Source organism: Pelophylax lessonae (assembly GCF_965119305.1).
Source record: "Pelophylax lessonae genome assembly, chromosome: 4".
NCBI lineage: Eukaryota > Metazoa > Chordata > Amphibia > Anura > Ranidae > Pelophylax > Pelophylax lessonae.
This window is the reverse complement of record NC_138771.1, coordinates 494,005,610-494,028,421: the sequence shown is the minus strand read 5'-3', so window position 1 is coordinate 494,028,421 and position 22,812 is coordinate 494,005,610. Positions and strand designations below refer to the sequence as shown.

The 22,812-nt window shown below is 44.7% G+C and overlaps 1 protein-coding gene across 2 annotated transcripts in view; it reads right to left on the bottom strand.

Moving 5' to 3' along the window:
• The window catches only part of LOC309554140 (F-actin-monooxygenase MICAL3-like), a gene marked incomplete at its 3' end in the record, with an annotated part of 157,213 nt that overhangs the window by 5,304 nt on the left and 129,097 nt on the right, over positions 1-22,812 (bottom strand). For both annotated transcript variants that reach the window (XM_082255735.1, XM_082255734.1), the window contains exons 8-11: positions 11,643-11,900; positions 2,226-2,341; positions 1,864-1,990; positions 743-839 (exon numbers count right to left, since the gene is read on the bottom strand). In XM_082255735.1, the coding sequence (XP_082111861.1) occupies positions 743-839; positions 1,864-1,990; positions 2,226-2,341; positions 11,643-11,900 (598 nt within the window). The remainder of the gene's footprint in view (positions 1-742; positions 840-1,863; positions 1,991-2,225; positions 2,342-11,642; positions 11,901-22,812) is intronic.

Sequence of the window (22,812 nt, the reverse complement as noted above, 5' to 3'; positions counted from 1 at the left end):
GTGTCCACCATAACTAAAAATTTTCAAAATCCAATTGTCACCTGGACAGAAAGTGAGGGGAAATTTTCTGGACAGACAGCAAAACAAATGTTACAAGGGTGTTAACCCCTTCCCTATGCTGGATTTAGTTACACTTAAATGTACCTGTTCCAACTTACATTGAAATTCAACTTAAGAACAAACCTACAGAACTGATCTTGTTTGTAACCCGAGACTGCCTGTATTAGCGATTGCAAGGCTAGCCCTAAGGTAGCTTTACATTACAGGCAAGCCCTGTGTATCCAGTCCACTATGGTTCAAGTACAGAGCTCCATGGAAAGTTATAAGGAAACACTAATGCGGACAGCTGCAATATATAGACTTCAAACAGCAGTGAAGCAAGGAGTCTTGAGTGAAGCAACAGAGAGGAAAAAAAAAAGAAAGAAAAAAAAAAAAAACACAGAAAAAAGAAGTTTATAAAAGGCTGAAAAAAGAGGAGTCCACCTCTGTGTACTAGCAGGAAACAGAGGAACGCTGGGATAAGAAGGGGTTATACAGGGGCAGGCTTAAAATTTTTCTGTTTGCCAGTGTCCAAAAACTTATGTAGGCAGCAATATAGCTTGGCTGCTTCAGAATTCATGTGTCTCTTAATGGATGAGAAGAAAAAAACCTGATTTATTACACTGTCAACTAAATATGCTAAAGAAAATTAGCAGCAACAAAACTCCCCAATCAGGTACAAATCGACATAAGAAAAAGTTACCATTTCTGCCGAGTTTTGGTGTTCTTTGTACATTTACATGATTGCTTATTTCCAAGTTAAGATCCTTCATTTCTGTCGTGTTGTACAAGTGTCGCACCTAAGTGGAGGGATAAGAGACCAGAAATGAGCAACACTGACAATGCACTGCATGTGTTAAACCAGGGGTTGGCAAATCATTTTCACAAGGGGCCACATGAGAAGTTGGGACTGTTGTGGAGGGCAAAACCTAAATCCTCTCAATATTCATTTTGGACCTGGAAAGATCCACTTTACCACTAACCCAGCCACCCCCCCCCCCAAACTGTAACACTATAGCTTTGCAGCTGCTGCATTTTTTTTACTTGGGGTGCAGTGCTTGACAAAAGGCACTGCTTGTCAAACCCACCCACTAAGTTCAATGGAGCTGTACCTCAACCCAGTGCAATACACAGGATTGAGGAGCAGTAGTGCAGCATTGTGGGGTTAAATCAGGCAGTGAAGAGGCAACAAAACACTGCCTCATAGCCTGTCAAATGCCCTCTGAAAACCACTGACTGGAAAGAGAGAGCCTGAGATCAGTGCATAGGAACTTCTACAGATTTTGACCTTTAGTGAAGAACAGCTGCACAGCTCCTGGGGATTGCATTGTGCAGGCGCTAACACAAGAAGAACCTGGCCGGGTAGCTGAGGGACAGGACGTCGCCGAAGGTAGGCTCTCCCACCAGTGTCTCCCTGGCAATTCAGGCCCGCTCGCCACATGAACATCTTCAGTGTGCATCTCTGAACCTTTCACCTTCCTCAGTGAGGAAGCCAACAGACCCAAAGAGGCATGCTGACAGTTGAGGCTTTGAAGGCCAGTTAGCGACAGCCAAAGGGCCAGATGTGGACCTGGGGCCTGCAATTTGCACAGGTCTGCTTTACCCAGGGGTTCATCACTATTCCCAACTTACCCTCCACTAAATCTTACCTCCTAAAATGCTCCACTCTACTGAAGGGCTCCCTGCTAAAATACTCTGCACGGCTACAGGACTCTGCTCCTTCATCAAACTCACCTCTCTTGAAATACTGCTGTTTTACATGCTTTTGTGGCATATTATTTTGAAGTAGAATTGATCAGATACAGAAATCTGACAGTCACTTACCTGGCTGGGTCGTAGAAACTGCAGGTTGACGTTGGGATAACGGGTGGTTGGGTCAACGCTGTACTGGCTGAAGTTTTTGCTGACATTTTCTGGTGTAGTCTGGGGAAGGAGCCTATAAATACTCTCCCTGAAATCAAGAATAATCAGCGGTGTCTATCAGTGAGAGAGTAGTATAGCCGATACACAGAATATAGTATCCAGGGTAAAAATGGGATTGTACATGCTTCCTGGTCTAGCAGGCATGATCAAAAGCATGCAAAGCATGTAGGCCGAATACTGCAGTCACAATTGTGTTAGCTGCAGTCATGCTGATGGACAAATCTAGTCATTGGCAGCCATCTATTCTGCTTGTTTGGCCTTACCTCTCTGCCAGCACTTCCAGCGGACTGGCTCCTTGTGCCCAGCTACGTACCATCCAGGCCGAATCCATGGCAGCCAGAAAACCTCGAGCGATGCCTGTTCCCATGGGCCAAAAAGGCTGTTAAAGGAAGAGTACAATTTTTAGTGGTCACTCCCAGACTAAGAGAAACCGCTTTAAATGAAAAAACAGGATTTTGATTTAAAGGAAACCTGTCATGCAAAAGAAAGGTGACAGACTATATGGAAATATCTTACATTTTCTCTCTCCTTTGTTTTCCTATTTTATTTTTTAAGACTAGAGGGGTAGGGATGAGCTTGAAATATAATGCTTAAGTTATACCATACCCTGGAGCTAGAATGCAAAAAAACAAAAACACAACCAAAAAAAAAACACACACACCATTTACCCTTGTAAATACCCTACTTACCCAAACCAGCAGCCACATGACTTTCAAGTCCTGAAGCCTTCCCTCATTTGCCGTTTTCTTCCAGTAGAGTCCTTCTTTGGGTGTCCACATCACTGCCTGTGTGATGTGGACAATTCCCATTGGCTGTCCAATGGGGTTCTTTCAGGATCCAGAGGAGGAGTAAAGTCATTGTGATGGTAGGGGACTTGACAGAAGGATAAACTGCACATTTCGATCGGCAGTCCCTGCAGCATAAAACAGTGGCGGTGAGGGACCAGTCTGAACCTGGGTGCGTATATCTTGCTTCACCAGGCAAGCCAAAAAAAATCCCTTAGATGTTGGGTTAGAGAGGCTTTAACTTTTTTGGGACTTTAAGGTTTCCTTGGTTGTGTGATATTTTTCAATTGTGGAAAACGTATGTAGCACCCTAAGGGTAGGTGCTAGGTAAATGTATAGTGGGCCTTGTCTGCCTAACAGCAGGGCTGTGATTTATTTAGTCAGGGTGTCAGGACTTCCAGATGTGCCTGCTGAGGGGGGTAGTATCCTCACTGGCTCCTGTGAGAGGCTTCTCATAGGGCAGTGTAGGAAGCCCAATCAGGGGACACATCCAAGCTTGTAACTACCCCCAGAAGGAAGATTTGCTGCAAAAGATTCTGGGAGTGGGTATAAGTTTGGGGGAAGTGCGTGACAGGGTGTCTTTGGCGGGAGCAGAGTCCCAGGAGGGAGAGTGCGGCTGTCTCTCCTCCTGTCTGAGGAGGTGGATGTCTCGGGGTGTCGGCTGAGGATCCAGAGAGTGTTGAGCTGAGGGGGATCCGGTGTGCCGAGAGCCTGCGGAGCGTGAGAGGGGTCAAGTCCCAGGAAAGCCTACACAGGTCGTGAGAGTGTTGCAAATTAATTATGGAGAACCACCGACTGTGGGACATGTCTTCTATCCACCACTTTAAGTCTTCCAGAACCTACAGTAACCCATCTGCCATTTCTGGGGGTCCTCTGTGGCAGTGGCATTGCAGCAGTCCCAGCTGGAATTTAACAGATAATTTAAATATCTCAGATTTCAAAAATGCAATTTCCTGCTGCAGTAAGGAGAATTGTCTACAGATCTGACAGCATCCGAATCTCCAAAGAGTGGAACATGAAATAAATGCACAACAATTCCTGCACTGAACCAAGTCTGCCATTTTAAAGAGGAGGAAAAAAAAAAAATTGTAAAATTTAAGTCAAACAAATCTTACCTTTTTTTTTTCTTTTTTCCACCTTCCAGCCTACCTCCTGACTATCTCCTGCAATATCTCTTCACTGTACTTAAAATGTTGTACTTGAATGGTGTACTTGCAGCTAATGAATTCAAGTAAGCTACAGTAAGCTACATTGTGTTCTCAGTGTTAAGGACGGAAGGTATGTAGAAGAGAATAAAAGGGCTAGCCGACTGCCTTAATTAATACTTCTGTTCAGTTTTTACAGAAGAAAAAGAAGAAGGACCTCCACTTGAAAGGATGACTAATGAATCGTTTGATGCATGTGTCTTTACAGAGGAAGACATTCTAAGATTGCTGTCTAAAGTGAAGACAAATAAGTCACAGGGTCCTGATGAGATACACCCAAAAAATTATTAAAAGAGCTTAGTGGTGAGCTGGCAAAACCATTAACAGATTTATTTAACCAATCATTAGTAACAGGAGTCGTCCGAGAAGATTGGAAATTGGCAAATGTCGTGCCCATTCACAAGAAAGGTAGTAGGGAGGAATCGAGCAACTATAGACCAGTGAGTCTGACATCAATAGTAGGCAAATTAATGGAAACCCTATTAAAGGATAGGATTGTGGAACATCTTAAATCCCATGGGTTGCAAGATGAAAAACAACATGGGTTTACTTCAGGGAGATCATGTCAAACAAATCTTATAGATTTTTTTGACTGGGTGACTAAAATAATAGACGGTGGAGGTGCAGTAGACATTGCATATCTAGATTTTAGTAAGGCTTTTGACACTGTCTCACATAGAAGACTTATCAATAAACTGCAGTCATTGAGCATGGACTCCCATATTGTTGAGTGGATTAGGCAGTGGCTGAGTGACAGACAACAGAGGGTTGTAGTCAATGGAGAACATTCAGAACAAGGTCATGTTACCAGTGGGGTACCTCAGGGATCTGTACTGGGACCAATTTTGTTTAATATCTTCATAAGTGATATTGCAAAAGGCCTCGATGGTAAGGTTTGTCTTTTTGCTGATGACACAAAGATATGTAACAGGGTTGATGTTCCTGGAGGGAAACGCCAAATGGAAAAGGATTTAGGAAAACTAGAAGAATGGTCAGAACTCTGGCAACTGAAATTTAATGTGGACAAGTGCAAGATAATGCACCTGGGGCGTAAAAACCCAAGGGCAGAATATAGAATATTTGACAGTCCTGACCTCAGTATCTGAGGAAAGGGATTTAGGAGTAATTATTTCAGAAGACTTAAAAGGTGGGAAGACAATGTAATAGAGCAGCACGAAATGCCAGCAGAATGCTTGGATGTATAGGGAGAGGTATAAGCAGTAGAAAGAGAGAAGTGCTTATGCCGCTGTACAGAACACTGGTGAGACCTCACTTGGAGTATTGTGCGCAGTACTGGAGGCCATATCTCCAGAAGGATATAGATACTCTAGAGAGTTCAGAGAAGAGCTACTAAACTAGTACATGGATTGCAGGAAAAAAACTTACCAGGAAAGGTTAAAGGACCTTAACATGTATAGCTTAGAAGAAAGAAGAGACAGAGGGGATATGATAGAAACTTTTAAATACATAAAGGGAATCAACTCGGTAAAGAAGGAGAGCATATTTAAAAGAAGAAAAACTACCACAAGAGGACACAGTTTTAAATTAGAGGGGCAAAGGTTTAAAAGTAATATGAGGAAGTATTACTTTACTGAGAGAGTAGTGGATGCATGGAATAACCTTCCTGCAGAAGTGGTAGCTGCAAATACAGTGAAGGAGTTTAAGCATGCATGGGATAGGCATAAGGCTATCCTTCATATAAGATAGGGCCAGGGACTATTCATAGGATTCAGATATATTGGGCAGACTAGATGGGCCAAATGGTTCTTATCTGCCGACACATTCTATGTTAAGTGTCGGCAGTGAGTACTGCGGATTGCCCCTGGGAGTCTGCCAGAGTCAGAGGGGACCACTCCGGAAGAGGTTCTGGGATCCAGTGCCAGCTAGCTGGACGGGGGTACCTAGATTGAGGACCCTGAAGTTACAGAGGGGGGTATATAGTCAGTGAACCCCTCGAAGAATTCAAGTTAAAGGGGGCACCTGCAGCTGGGCCCTGAAGTGTACAGTGTGTGTCAGTTAACAGTTGCAGCTTCACAGAAACCTACAGTGTACTACCTCAAGCTAGTGCAAGGCGGGATGGGAGTATTCAGTGACTTTGTAGAATTTCTGACACTGCAATTCACAGTCTTGGGTCTTCTGGACTTAGTCCAGGATCTAGCACTTCTAGTAAGCTACATTGTGTTCTCGGTGTTAAGGAGCGTTGGCTGGCATCAAGGAAGCGCCAACAGGCATTTTTCTAGGATTGAGTCCCAAGTGTAATTAGTTGAGCCTAAAGGAGTATCCCACTCATTCCCTTCTCCCATCCCCTTAAATCCAACAACAAAACAAAGATGCCAGAGTTGTCAATGTCTCAGTTCTAATACCCAGGGTCGCAGCTCACATGGGCTGGAGAGGTAACCGGTAACAATGGCAGACCCACATCAGGCCACAGGCCTGGAAACCTTGCTACACTTAATAGAAAATGGGATTTAAAAAAAAAAAAAAAAAAAAAAGTTATTTTGACTTTTGACCTGTAAATTCTGTATCTTGGAGTAAAGTACAGCACACAGGTTAGACATTCAAAAGACCCTGTGTTATTTTGTATTTTTGGACAAGCCACCCTTGGGCACACCCGTTGAACCCTAATACAGGAACAAATGGGACAGTACTCGGTAGCCTGTATTGTACTTCAAGATATATAAATTGCAGGTGAATAAAAAGGTCTTCCATTAGGTGGAAGGCTGATACTGCCTTAGAAAGCAGGGTTCTGTACCAAAAATTACTTTGTTCCTGTGAAGGGATTAGGAAGGGCTCTTTACAAGAGACAGACCCTAAATCTGAAACACGTCAGAGATGTGATCACCCAAGGGGGAGTTCCTGAATGGGTTCAAAGGGTGGTTTCTATAGGGCAGAGAGAATCAAAAACGGAGATCCTAAAGATGCACAGGGTGCTGTAATGGGGGTTTGATCTGCGAGACACGTTGAATAAAAGTTTTTACAAGACAAGGAGAGAATCCAAAGGATTTTCAAATAGGATGGACAGGGTTATAAACCTGTTCCTTAAGAATACTTAAAGACAAAATTTGTTTAAGTCTCAACTGCAGGCAAGCCAGAATACAAAGTAGTGAATTGTCTCAAGGAATTAGCAGACAATGCTTGTAATCTTATCAGGTGAAAAAGGGTCTCCAGGTATATTAGATCTTTTTTGAAGTGGCTTTACTTGTCCTGAGTAATGTAGGAATGACAGAGTCAGATAACACCTGTCCTTCAAGGCCTGGGCTTCAACTACCATGCTGTTAAAGCAAGTGACTGAGAAGCAAGATGGTATTGAGGCAGAAGGTCTGACCTGTTTGGGAGAGGCCAGGGGTCATCTCCAAAATTTTTGAGTATATCTGTGCAGCAGATTCTCCTGGGCCTGTTTAGTTCAATGAGAATCACTATTTTATTCTATTCCTCCATCTTGCAGAGCAGTCAGGAAGAAACGACAGTGGAAGGCAAGCATATTTTAACTCAAACTGCGACCATGAAAATACCAGTACACTGGATATCAGTGATAGAGGATTCTTGGTCCTGGCGACTTCTAGGGATAACTTTTTGAACATGGAGGCAAGGATGTCCCCTAATTCTGACATTGGAGAGTAAAACATTTAGGATAGAATGACCATTCCCCTTGGTTTAGGCGACAACGGCTGAGAAAATCCACATTCAATTTCCACTCCTGGTACGATTGCTGGGCAGTGCTCTTCCGATGATGATCAGACTGACTTCCTTTAGGGCTGCTTGACTCCTGGTTCCTTCTGTATTTAGGCCACCCTGATTGGATGTCCCCTGAGAAGCCTGCGTCCCTTAACTGCGTGAGATTAAAGCACACTTCCCCAGGCTGTGAAGCTGGTATCTGTTATCACCTTCCAATCTGGGGAGTTCCTTGCTTGGCTGGAGAGAAGCATGGGGAATTGGAGCGGGAGGAGTGTTCATGCCAGGTGAAAAAAATTTCATTTTGGAGGGGCATTGAGTGAAACTGAGCAAAAGGGAAGAGCTTTGAATGAGACATCCATAAGGCCTAGGGCTCTCGTTGAGAATCTCCGAGGGGTTCCTTTTTGATTTAAAGTCTGAGCATAAGAACGTAGAGAGAAGTTTGTTTGGCAGAAGAAAAGCCCTTCGCTATGCCATGTTTAGAATGAAGACTAATATTCCAGAGTCAAGTAAGGCTGGAGCAGACACTTTTGGAAGTTGATAACCCAATCCAACCCAACCTAAAGTCTGAATAATCTGGATAGTCTTTTGGACCTTTGCAAACAGCTGTGAGAGAGGTGTATCCTTCAACAGAAGGATGTCTAGGATCCTGACAAACTGGATGCCCTGAGTTTTTAAGAGGGCAGGAAAGGATGCAAGAGCCTTTGTAAATGTTCTGGGTGCAGAGGATAGGCTGAGCAGCGGTTTGGCAAACTGGAAGTATTTTCCTCTTATGGAAAAGTGCAGAAGAGTAAGTTGGAAGGCAGTGTTCGTAGGTTTCCAAAAGGGTTATGCACTCAAAGACAAAATCCTGGATCATTACTGTAGTCCAAATAGCTGTGGTTTGACAAACAGATTGCACCGATAGCTTTTTGCAGGGCTGAACCTGGAAGAGTAAAGATGGCCTTTAAAAAGCATCACATTTTCTCTCTGCAGAATCCTTAATTGAAGAAACCTCTTTTGGACACAGTAAGAGGTTTGTTCAAGACTGCAGAGTCTACTACCAGAACAGTCCACTTTTAGTGAATTTGTTTTCCCCTGGATATAGCTCGGCAATGCCATTTGGATTAAAAACCTTTTCAGGGGAAACCCAACCATCATAAATTGCCCATTCTATTTGTTCGTGTTTGGGAAAGGTCTTTCAAACTTTGCAGGTCTCTTAGTATTCAGAGGGGCATGGCAAGAGAATCAAGTGCGATTATACCAAGGCTCCTGCTCACAGCAGAAGCTAGCATATCTACATTGGCAAGCATATTGCACAAAGTCATAGGAGTCTGGAGATGAGAAGCCTACCACAGCCACCTCCAACTCCACCTAGGGTCTTCTTCAAAGTTTTCCCATGTCTACCATTTGTGCATTTAGTAGTTCAACTTCCCATTTGGGTAGAGAACATGGAGGTGGAGATGAGCCCTGGTGCTTTTGGGCCCTGGATTAGGATTCATTGTCTGAAATTCCAACATGGATGCAGAATTATCTGCCTTGGACAGCGAGGCCGCTGGCTGCTTGCCTGAGATAGAGCTAGAATCAGATGCAGAGATTGGTGTTAAAATATGGTCCTGCTCTGCTGGAAGGGAAGCAAAGTCACTGTGAGTGGTTTGAGTACTTTGCAAATCATCAGCAGGATGAATGTTTTCTTAAGCTTTTGCTGTGGTTCCCCTGAGGCCCGTTTCCGCCACTGCGATCAGCGTGGGTAATCCCCTGTGGGGGCACACAGTAGGGAGCAGAAATGGGGTACACTTGTCCGAAGATGGATACACAGCAACCCAGGCATCGACTGTCCTGTAGCAAAGCCCTCACGATGGAAACATGAGGAAGTGCCTTACTACTTTATCAGAACTCTGGGCGGGAGCTGGTGGTAATAGTGTGACCTGTGGTGGGATAGTAAACATTTTACCACCAAGTTTGAAAGTTTATACTCCATAGTGAATAAAATCAAAAATAATTCCCAGTTTCCTAATGGCTTTAATGTAAAAATGAATACTGAGACACTAAAAAGCATACTGTACAAGTAGTGGAGATCTTAAGTTTTATACTTGTTATAAGGCTACAGTAACAGATCAATTAACATGACAAACCTGGTCCTTGTAAGGGTCTAAGCTTCACAGTGCGCATACCCCCAGGAGGGGTCTTCAGGGTCTAGGACCTTTAGGAATGGACCATGGCCCTGGACTTGTATAGTACCCTGCAACTAACTACTACTCCGTACCAAAGTGATCAGCCAAGCAGTACCCAATTCCCAGAAGCAATATTACAGGAGGAACCCACAGCGTGAGGTCAGAGTATGGTTTCCCAGGTATTACAGAGGTTGCACTGATCCAGATACACAGCATCTATTGTTATTGAATAAGGCAGTGAACAGTTGATTAAGTCTAGTTAAGCATAGAAACGTCTCCATAAAGGGAGAAGAGGTCCATCACCTACAGGACACTAGGCTACTTATCTGTAGTCTGGACCGAGAGCCGTCTGTGGTAGCTCAGTCTTTGGGAGAGTGAACACCGAGTGCATTCTGATCACAAAAAACATCAGACGCCCAGCTAAACATATGTGCGGCGTGTGGCTGTTAAAGCCCACCCTTTTGCTACCACAAGTGTTGAAAATGAGATGACATGGATATGAGGATAACAGGGGTGTAGGATTAAAATTAGAGACAATCAACATGCAAGTCCACTGCTGCCTCCTCCCCCAAGTCAGATTACATGGTAAATTTGCACATGTTGCACTTGCCGACCAGCTGCCGTACTTATACAGCGGCAGGTTGGTACATCATTTTGCGGGACAGCTAGTTGGGGCCCACACGGGCGCTGCCAGAGATGCATGCAAACACCGATTACCCACAGGGGGAGCCAATCAGCGGGTCCAGCGGCCAAAATGTCAGCCAGGCACCCGCAATTGCTCCCCTTGGAGATAGAATGGCGGTCTGCCGATGTAAATGTGACAGACTGCTGTTCTGTCAGTAATGAGCACAGGGATCCTGTCTCCTATTCAAGAACACGGGTCTCTGTATTTATCCAGCAAGCCCATCCCCCACACAGGTAGAAAGCACCCCCTAGGGCAGTGATGGCGAACCTTGGCACTCCAGATGTTGTGGAACTACATTTCCCATGATGCTCATCTACACTGCAGAGTGCATGAGCATCATGGGAAATGTAGTTCCAAAACATCTGGGGTGCCAAGGTTCACCATCACTGCCCTAGGGACACATTTAACCTTTTGATCACCCCTAGTGTTAACTCCTTCCCTGCCAGTGTCATTAGTACAGTAACCGTGCATAATTTTAGCACCGATTACTGTAGTCACTTGTCCCCCCAAAAGTGTCAAAAATGTCAGTTAGGTATCCGATCTGTCCGTCGCAATGTCGCAGTCCCGCTAAAAATTGCTGATTGCCGCCATTACTTGTAAAAAAAAAAAAAAATAATAAAAAATTACAACTCTTTCCCCTAGTTTGTAGTCGTGATAACTTTTGCGCAAACCAATCAATATAAATGTATTTTTTTTTACCAAACATTAGTAGCAGAATGCATATTGGCCGGAAATAATGAAAACATTTGATTTTTGTTTTATTTATTTTTTTTTAATTGTGAATGTTTTATAGCAGAAAGTATAACATTGTTTTTTTTTTTTTCAGAATGGTCGCTCTTTTTTTGTTCATAGCGCAAAAAATAAATAAATTGCAGAGGTGATCAAATACCACCTAAAGAAAGCTATTTGGGGGGAAAAAAGGACATCAATTTTACTTTGGTACAGCATCACACGGCCGCGCAATTGTCAGTTAAAATAACGCAGTGCCGTATTGCAAAAAATGGCCTGGTCATTAGGGGGTAAAACTTTCTCGTCCAGAAGTGGTTAAACCTTTAAATTGAGCCTTGTCCTACTACAGTTTGCAATAATTGCAAGAAAATGCAGAGACAAGATGTAATTGGCTGAAAGTTTGAATTTCAATTTTTCTAAGGGCACAAACTGTCCACCATGATCTACTGACCTCTAAAAGGCTGTCGCCCACCAGTGCCACAAGCAGTCGGTGACTATTCCTCTCCCGCACCAGTGCAGCATTCTCTGAGGCATACATGCATGTGAAATCGAACATGGCTACGTCCGGCTGCCCATAATGATTGATGGCAAAGTCCAGGTTGGGCAGCTGCTGATTGGTGGAGAAGCGAGCAGCCTCTGTGGCATAATTCAACAGTGCCTCCTGGTCCACATTGGCACGTGACAGCAGCATCTCTGTGTCAGCATAATCCTGTAGAAAGGGCAATGAAACAGCAGATGAGAGGTATACCAGAGCACACAGAACACAACAAGGTCTGCAATTGAGATCATGCAAAATCATATGCCAAGGCCCAATTGTCCTACAAATGTAACAAGAAGAAATCCTTTCCTTCATCAGCGGCTTAAGCATTTATCATGTTTTTGAACATAATCTATTATTGCTTTAAGTTGATTTTATTTATTTATTTATTTATTTATTTAAGTTGTTCTAAACGCTGAAGGGTTTTTACTTTATGCAAGTAAAAGGTAGGTTATGAAGGTAAAAAACATTCTGTGTGCAGCAATCCCCCTAGAACCCCTAATACTTACCTGAGCTCCCTCTCGATCCGGCAATGTGCACGAGGGCATCGGCTCCCAGAGACTCTCCCCCCCCCTCATTGGCGGAGACAGCAGCAGGATCCATTGGCTCCCAATGCTGTAAATCACAGCAAGACAGGCAATGGAGAGGGGGGCAAACTGCAGCTCAGAGTCTAAATGGACACACAAAGCAGCAGCTCGGGAGCGCGCCTGCTTGGGTGCCCCTACTGCAAGCGGCTTATTCTGGGGACACTCAATAGGAGAGAGGGGCCAAGAGCGCAGGCGGGGGACCTAAGAGGAGGATTGAGGCTGTTATAAGCAAAACCATTGCACAGAGCGAGCAAGTAGGAGATGTTATTTATTTTTTTATAATTGCCTTTAATATTACAGTAAAACCCTGGATTGCGAGCATAATCCGTTCCGGAAACATGCTTGCAATCCAAAGCAGTCTTGTATGAAAGCAAATTTCCCCGAAGGAAATAATGGAACCTCAGATGGTTTGTTCCAGAATCATTTATTCATAAGTCCTTCAGTTTATAGTCCAAATAAAGATTATAGCAATGCGATAGGTTGTGTGACCATAAACTGTCCATCCACAAATGGCAGCCCCCACAAGGGATTAGAAGCAAAATCCAGCAGGAACTACAGAGTATAAAAGAGCAGAGAGGCGCCTCTAAGTGTAGCAATACAGTTACATTTAGCAACATACATATACATTATTTATTTTATATATATATATATATATATATATATATATATATATATATATATATATATATATATATATATATATATTTGATCATTAAAACAGGCACACCTAAGAATACAGGCAACTGGTATAAAAGCTGTGCACATAGACCGTCCTCCTCACCGCCGACAGTCCACAGTTGTGACTGGGAAGACTACCCTGCAGTAGAGCGATCTGAAAGCATGGCTTGAAGCGCTCGTGGAGCGCAGTGTGAAAAGGATGGTGTCAATAGCGGTGGAGGATGGTCTATGTGGACAGCTTTACCCTGGATTCCTGCATACTTATGGGCCATACACACTATAAGATTTTCTGAAGACTTTTTCCTTTAGACTTACCAAAACCATATAATATGAGGTCAAACCTAAACACTTTCAATTTGTATGCAATCTGGCAGGCCCTTGCACTACATAGAAAAGGTAAATCTGAAGGAAAAAGTCTTCAGAAAAGCTTATAGTGTGTATGGCCCTTTAGATGTGCCTCTTTTGATCATCAACCATGTGAGATGCTAAATGTTTAAGCTTCATTTAATGTAAACCATATTGCTACACTTCAAGGCGCCTCCCTCCCCATTTATACTCAGTTGTGACATGACGCTACTTGTATATCAAGAGATCGCTTGTTTATCAAGTCAAAATTTATAAAATAAATTTTGCTCCTCTTGCAAAACCAAGTTACTCTCAATCCAAGGTTTTACTGTACTTTAAACTTCGAGAGCATATGTCAAATACAGATCTAACAACTAACATTCTAAAACCTTTCAAATCATTTATATATTATTACGTATATAAAAATACAAGCGTGTCCAGTACCCAATCTACCTACGGCATAAAAAATTTACCATACAGTATGTGCAACTTAAACTTTGAACATGTGATTCCAAAGAGGTGAAAAAAAGTTAAAGTTGAACTCTGGGCAAAAATGTTAAGATACATGTACACAGTGCTGCTGAACCTCTAAATTTATTGGTGTTCCAGTGCACAGTCCTCCTGCCTGTCATAAACACAGCCTTCCTGGTTCAATGGAAAGCCTTCTGTGTTCTTAACATCCTGTTCACAAGACCAGTGGCCGCTATGCCCCTATCCCCCCAGGTACCAGTCTTGTACAATCCCCACTCTAGTTCTTTGTATTTTGAGTGGTGATGTTATTACATTATAATGGGTGCTGTCAGGAGTCTCAGACTCTGAGCTGTGTAGTTAGATTGATTGACCAGCAGATCTCTGGTCAACCTCCTATGACCTTAAACTTTCACTGACAGACAATATGTGCAGAATATGCGAATATGCTTCAGACTCAGAGTAAGTGCTCTTCATCACATCAACATGCAATTTTGGACTGTGAGGAGGTAATGTACAACATGCTGACATATAAAATAAGGGGAGGTGGCAGAGCAGGGAACAGTGATGTGGATGGGAAAAGTCAGAAGCCTGGGAGCAGCACAAGTCCTGCCCACTCAGGGCAGCTAATCCCTAGGGCAGGGGCCAAGAGATGTGTTGTCCCAGCGAGCAGTGACGAACATTAACAGGAAGTGGCATCACCGCTTCCTAATTTCTTCCTCCTGGATGCTGGGGATTGGGGAAGATGCCGTATAAAATAAGGGCATCGCGGATTTTTAAAATAGTGAGTTTTTATACAAAATTTGCAATGTTAATCAAGATCACATCAGTGATTTTTAATAGGGGTAGTGAGGTAAATGGTGCTGCCTATCACCTCACTACCCCTATTATTAATTGAATATTGACTGTATTGTCTATATTTTTGAGGTAGGCTGCAGCCACCTATCTTCTCCATAAGGGCGGATATTTCTATTTTTCACATCAGTGATTTTGCTTACTGATTGCACAGGGCTATTGTATAGCTTTAATCACCATCCCAGAGTTCAACATAAACTACTGTATACCATTAAACATTTGTACATACTTTCCACATACAGTCTTTGCTTTTTTGTGGCAAACACTGCTGCTTGTGGTTATATGTGCACCGGTAATTTCTCAAACTTCCACATTCAAGAAATGACAGCAATATGCGAGTGCAAATACCGGTGTTTAGATGTGGATACCAGCATACCGTATTTTATCAATATACAGTGAACCCCCCTCCATTGCGGGGGTTACGTTCCAGACCCAGCCGCGAAAAGTGAAAATCCGCTAAATAGAAAAGCCCTAAGGTCTTCAAACACACTTTTAAAACAATAAAAACTCATTTAAAACACATAAAATATACTGAGAGACATAGCAAGAGCTATAGAAAACACAAAACTATTTAATTTTTTAATGATTTATATAGTAAAACAACATTACAGAACAAACCGCAATATACCGGGACCGCAAAAACTGAACCGCGATGGAGCGGGGGGTTTACTGTAGTCCTATGACCAGAATTATGCACCAGCTGGGACTCCTGGATGTCTCAAATACAGGGGTATTTTATGCTATACTCTCATTCATCTGTATTTATGTCTGTGTGCATGAGCAACTACACTTTAGCATCCTTGAGGTAGTGCCAAAAATACTTATAATTTTTTAAGGCACTTGTTTATCATTAGGATTTTTTTTCCTCAATTTCTCAGGAGTAGAAGAGAAGAGGTTAAAAAAAGGGTGCAGTATTACATTTGGCAACAGGACTGATTAAGTGACTGCATGCTCCAGTCTACTACTGAATTTCTGCATTTAATATCTGGAGAGCAGGTCACACATCTGCCATCCGGATGCCAGGGCCGGTAGGGAGGCGCTGCCAAAAGAAGTAATCACATTTGGATAGGGAGGAACAACAACACTGCTCTGAAGACTGCATGCTATACGCTCAAAAGCTTCAGTTAAATCTGCTTATTTTTTGCCTTCTTGGGGGGGTCACTCCTTTTTAGCCTCCTTAAGTTAATTTTTTTCTTAAAAAATAAATATTATATATATTACACACATATATATATATATATATATATATATATATATATATATATATATATATATATATATATATATATATATATATATATATATATATATATATATATATATATATAAAACATTAGTCATTTTTTTCATTCAACCAGCACGTTTAAAAAAAAAAAAAAAACTGGATTTTTGTCTTACCGTAAAATCCTTTTCTCTGAGATTCACAGACAGACACAGCTTCAAGTCTTCAGACCATTGGGGCTTATGCGCTCGCTCTCTAGGAGTAGGACTAAGTGGAAACCTTTTTGGTTACGCCCCTGGGGCAGTCCCAGAGGGTATACCATCACTTCCTGCTGTAGGACTCGAGTTTGTAACAAGCAGTGTCAGAAGAACAAATAACTCAACCCCAACAGAGGGGCGGGTGTTGTGTTCATCAATGAACCTCAGAGAAAAAGATTTTACGATAAGACAAAAATCCAGTTGTTTTCTCTTTCTAGTCTTCAGACCATTGAGATGTCCCAAAGCAGTGTCAACATGAGGGGTGGGAAAAAACACAGCAGAATTCCCAACAAGGCTAAACATGGCCAACCAGGTAACAACAGGAGCTCAACAAGGAACAACTGGAGCTGTCCACCAGGAAAAATTTCCACCCTCATGAAGCGGAAGCCTCCACAACCACAGCCTGCAAAACCTTGCGGCCAAACGCCACATCCGAAGATGCAAGTACATCCACCTTATAAAATTTTGTGAATGTGTGTACAGACGACCAAGTAGCTGCCTTGCACGCCTGAACCACCGACGCCTGATGATGGAAGGCCAAGGAGGCACTAAGCGCCCTCGTAGAATGCGCTTTACCAGGGAAAGGAGGAACCTGACCCTTAATAGAGTAGGCCTGCACCACCGTCTACCTGATCAACTTGGAAATAGTGGCAGCAGATGCGGCCTGCCCCTTACGAGGTCCATCCATTAGAGCAAACAAGGAATCAGATTTCCTAATCGTTTCAGTCACCGACAAGTACACCCGAATTGCCCTTACCACATCTAAAGAATGTAAAGCGATTTCCCTGGGATGTTTAGGCTTAGGACATAGGGACGGTAGCACAAAGTCTTCATTCAAATGAAACCCCGAGACAACCTTAGGTAGGAACGCCGGACAGGATCGCAACACCACTTTGTCCCTATGAATCACCAGGTAAGGTGACCGACAGGAAAACGCAGCCAACTCCGACATGCGACGTGAAGTAGTAATGGCTACCAAGAAAGACACTTTCTGCGAAAGAGTGAGCAGAGGGATTTCTCAAATATTTTCAAAGAGAGGCCTTTGAAGCACCAACCGAACCAAATTGAGAGAGGTACCAGGGATTGCACCGGAGGAGCCAGATCGCGAACTCCCTGCGCAAAAGTGTAAACCAAGGACTTCACCGCCAACTGCCTTTGGAAATAAATAGCCAAGGCGGAAATCTGGCCCTTGATAGTGCCAAACGTTGATCTACACCCAATTGTAGAAACGCCAACAGGCGAGACACAGAAAAGGAGCCAGGAGAAACCCCCCATGACTCACACCAAGTAACGTACACCTTCCAAACTGGATGATAAACCTTCCTGGAAGTAGATTACGTAGCCTTCAACAGCGTAGGAATCACCAACATTGACAGCCCTCTGTCTATCAGCACCTGGCTTTCAATAGCCACGCCATTAAAGCCAGCGACCGTAAAGCAGGATGGAAGATTGGTCCCTGAGACAGAAGATCTTCCCTGAGAGGAAGTTTCCAAGGGACGTCTGCTACCAGCCTTACCAGGCCTGCGTACCAAGACCGGCGAGGCCAGTCTGGCGCCACCAGAATTACTGGAATCCCTTCTGCCTCGATTCTTCAGAGCAGTCTCCACAGAAGTCGTATTGGAGGAAAGGCGTAAATCAGAACAGTACTGCCCCAAGGGGCCACCAAGTCATCTGCAGCGTTGGCCAAAGGATCCCAAAACATTGACACAAATCTATGCACCTTCCTGTTGAGACGGGAAGCCAGCAGGTCCACATCGGGAGTCCATCATCGAAGACAAAAGTTGATGAAAAACCTCCAGGTGAGAGACCAGTCTCCCGGATCCAACGTCTGCCGACAGATAGTCCGCTTGCCAATTCTCTACCCCCGGAATGTGCATAGCAGAGAGGGCCGGGACATATCGTTCTGCCCACTTCAAGATACTGGCCACATCCTTGGCCTGCCAGGACACTCTTTGTGCCCCCTTGATGATTGAAATATGCCACAGCCGTAGCATTGTTTGATTGTATCCTGCAGACGATCCGTCAATTGAGACAAAGTCAGATCGCCCGAATTTCCAGGATGTTGTTCGGCAACCTGGGCTCTTACTGAGTCCAGACACCTTGGGCCGAAAAACACACTCCCAAGACACCTCCCCATCCGGACAGACTGGCATCCGTGGTGATTACAGTCCAATACAGGGGAAGAAAGGATTTTCCCCAGACGTAGAGTCGGGGGAACGGAGCCACTATAGGAGAGATTTACTTGAACCCCCACTATACAGAATCAGATTGTCCAATGACAGTGGCTCCTTGTTCCATTTGATCAGAATCTCCCTTTGCAAAGATCTGGTGTGCAACTGCGCAAACGGAACCGCCTTAAAAGGGAGAGACCATCAGACCCAGCACTTGCATGCAAGTCTTGAGTGACAATCGATGGTTGGATAACAGAAGCTAAACAGCATCCTGTAGCTTCAGAAGTTTTGTCTGAGGAAGAAACACCCAGGCTGACGCTGAATCCAGCATCAGACCCAAGTAGTCCAGTTTTGTGGACAGAGACAGCGCTGATTTCTGAAAATTCAGTGTCCACCCAAACTCCTGCAGAGTTCGCACTGTAATGTCCAAGTCAGCTTCTAGAGCCAAGGAATACTCTGCACGTAGAAGTAAACCATCCAGGTAACCTAGTACCGCAATCCCCTTCTGCCGCAACAAGGCCAACACTGGGGCCAAAACCTTTGTGAACATTCGAGGAGCTGAAGCGTGACCAAATTGCAACGCCAAAAATTGAAAGTGCTCCTGCCCACGGCAAAACTAAGAAAACGCTGATGGCCAACATATATTGGAATTTGAAGGTAAGCGTCTTTGAGATCGATAGAGGCCAGCAGATCTTCTTGATGCAGGAAAGCTACTACTGTACGAATTGACTCTATCCGAAATTTCTGAACCCCTACAAAAGGGTTCAGAGCCTTGAGATCCAAGATCGAACGAACCTTGCCTTCCTTCCTGGGAACTGTAAACCAATTTGAATAAAAACCTTGGACACGTTGCAACTCTGGAACCGGCACAATAACCCCTTGTGCTAACAGGTCCTGCACTGCTCCGTAGAGGCCCTGTAGCTGCTCTGGAGGAGACAGGCGTAAGTTGGAAGGAAAGAATCTTGTGGAAGGCAAGGACCGAAACTCGATCTTGTAACCAAACCGAATCAGTTTGTGGACCGATTTGTTCTGAATGAGCAAGGTCCACGGATCTGGAAAGAAGCAGAGACGTCCTATACCCCCACCCCAGACGCGGGTGAGGGCACCCCTTCAGGCTGGGGAAGGCTCGTCCAGGGAACCAGAAGCACCAGCTTTGGACTTACCATTCCAGGGTCTCTTGGAGCCTCCCGCAAAGTTACGGGTGGATCTCGAGCCCTTCTCTTTCGAGCCAGCCAGACGAAAGTTCCGCTTGTGAGCCGAAAATAAGGGACCCCGCCTACGTTGAGGTTCCTTGCCCTGAGCAGTCTACAGAAGTAATGTACTCTTACCTCCCGTTGGACCCTTAATGAGGTCTTCCATAGAGGCACGGAACAGATGGTCACCTATAAAACTAAGATCAGTCAGCACCTTTTTAGAAGCCTGGTCACAGCTGACCAGTACTTCAACCAGATCATGCGGTGAAGGATCACCGCCGTCACAGAAACCCTGCTGGCCCAGGGAGGCGCTTCTTGCTAGGTCTCCTTTGCAGGGTCAAGGAGTTGATACAATCAGTGCATCCACCAGTGCCTTCTCATGCAGTAGAAGAGGAATCATATCAGAGCACTTAAAGTGCGTGGACGCAGACCCAGTAAGGTCGCTACATACTAAGCTCACTCCGAAACATTAAAATCAGGGGAGGCCGCCAAATGTGATCCCACAAGAGAACGCTGGCCAAGAGTCCACAAATGGACCACCCATGACACCACGCAAAAAACAGGGGGGGGGGGTCACCCTCCAAGACCTCCATAGAGGACATAATAGGACATAAGCCCATTAAAGGGGGGGGGGGGCGCACGCCGTGACACGGACGCGCAGGCAGGGTACCCTCACCCACACAATAATGGCGGCAAGACTGTCACTAAAAAGGCAGGAAAAAGCTTTACCACGCCATTGGGGCAGTCCCAGGGTGTATTCCCACACTTCCCGCTATAGGAATTCAGTTTAATTGCAAGTAGAGTGAGAAGAAAAATAACCCATCTCAATAGAGGGGTGGGTGCTGTGTCCGTCAATGAACATCAGAGAAAAGGGATTTTACAGCAAGACAAAAATCCAAATTTTATTTTTCGTTCATTGACGGACACAGTTCTAGAATCTTCTTGACCATTGGGACGTCTCAAAGCAGTGTCAAAACATGTGGGGGTGGGAAAAAACACAGCAGAAAAAAATCCCAAAGGCTAAACATAGCCAACCAGGTAACATGGAGCTTAACCAGGAACAACTGTAGCTCACCTGAAAAAAAAAACAAAAATAAAAACAACATACACCCTCAAAGAGAACTAGTCCTCTCAAACAGCAACCTGCAAAACCTTGCGTCCAAAGGCAGCAGCCGCAGATGCCAACACATCTATTTTGTAAAATTTTGTGAAAGTGTGCACAGACGACCAGTGGCTGCCTTGCAAACCTGCATCACGGACGCCTGATGGCAGAAGGCCCAGGAAGCACTAAGCAACCGCATAGAATGCGCCTTAAAAAAAGGAAAGGAGGAACCTGACCCTTAGTTGAATAGACCTGTCTGATCCATCTGGAAATAGTCACAGTAGACGCAGCCAACCCCTTGCGATGTCCATCCGTAAGAACAAGTAGGGAGTCTGATTTCTTAAATGACTCGGTAGCTGCCAGGTACACCCCGATTGCCCGAACCACATTCAGAGAATGCAAGGCAATCTTCTTAGGATGCTTAGGCTTAGGACACAGGGAAGGCAACACAATGTCTTCATTCAGATGGAAACCCGAGACAACCTTAGGAAGTAACGACTGACAAGGGCGAAGCACCACTTCATCTCTGTGAACCACCAAATAAAATGTAACAAGACAAAGCTGCCAGCTCTGCCAACCTGCGTGGAAAAGTAATAGTCACCAACAAGGCTACCTCCAGGGACAAATATTTTCAAAAAGCAGTTTCTGGAAAACCGACAGCACCAAATTGAGGTCCCACGGAGGCAACGGAGACTGCACTGGAGAAGCCAAGTGGCGAAACCCCGGAATAAAAAGGTGTGACTCAAAGAATGCATGGCCAAAGGATGTTGAAAGAAAACTGCCAAGGCCAAAACCTGGCCCTTGATGGTACCCAAGGCCAGACGCTCCTCAACACCTCGGTGGTTTGATTGTCTATTGACTGGATTCTTGTCCCAGCTGGCAAGAACCTCCTTTTGCTGAGGTCTCGTGTGGAACTGTGCAAACGGAACCGCCTCGAAGGCAGACACCATCAGGCCCAGCAACCACATGCAAGTCCTGAGAGATGACCGACTGCTGGACAACATGAGCCGAACTGCATCCTGCAGCTTTTGGGAGCTTGTCCCATGGGAGAAACTCCCTGGCTAAGGCCGAGTCAAGAGGCAGACCCAGATAGTCCAAACTAGATGGATGGAACCAGAGCAGATTCCTGGAAATTCAATTTCCAACCAAACTCCTGCAGAGTCTGCACAGTAATCTCCAGGTTGTACGTCAGAGCAGTCGAAGACTCTGCTCGCAGAAGATGATCATCCAGGTACTCCAGTACCGCAATCCTTCACTGGCGCAACAATGCCAACACCGGGGCCAACAATTTATGAAGACTCGAGGAGCTGAGGCGAGACCAAAGGGTAATGCCACGAATTGATAATGCTCCTCGCCCACGGCAAAGGGGAGGAGGCGCGGATGACCGACATATATACGAATATGAAGGTAAGCGTTCTTGATATCGAAGGAGGCCAGAAGATCCCCTTGATGTAGGGATGCCACTACCGTACAAATTGACTCCATTTGGAATATCTGTACCCGCATAGAGCGGTTAAGAGCTTTGAGGTCCAGGATTGGACGTATCTTGCCTTCTTTCCTTGGAACTGTAAAGAGGTTTGAAGAAAACCCTTAAAAACATTCAGATTCTGGAACCGGGAAACAATCACCACTTGTAGTTGCAAGTCCTGCACCACCCCTTGCAAGAGACCTTGCAGGCGGTCAGGGGATAAAACGCAGGTTGTAAGGAAAGAACCTCTCTGGAGGATAAGCCCAAAACTCGATCTCTTAGCCGACCCAATCAGCTTGTCTTGAATCGGGGTGGTCCACGGGTCCGGAAGAACCCGCTCTCAGCTTACCAGACCAGGTCCTATTGGAACCTCCGAAGGAGGTTCTTACAGACTTAGATCCCTTGTCTTGAGATCATGCTTAATGATATCATCCAGGGAGTTTCCGAACAGGCGACCCCCCACAAAGGGAAGATAAGGACTTCTTGGAAGTCTGGTCCAGGGATCAGCATTTCAGCCATATCCTGCGCCAAAGGACCACTGTTGTCACGGCCAGCCTAGACACTAAGGGAGCCGCATCCAGAGTGACATCACAGATGAACTGCAACCCCTGGATCAACTGGTCCACCAGCTCCGCAAAGGGAGGGAGAAGCAGCCCCCCCCCTCCAGATCCTGGCGCAAATTCTTTGCCCACTCTGACAGAGTCTGGGACACCAAAGCTACGTAAACACCGGCCTAA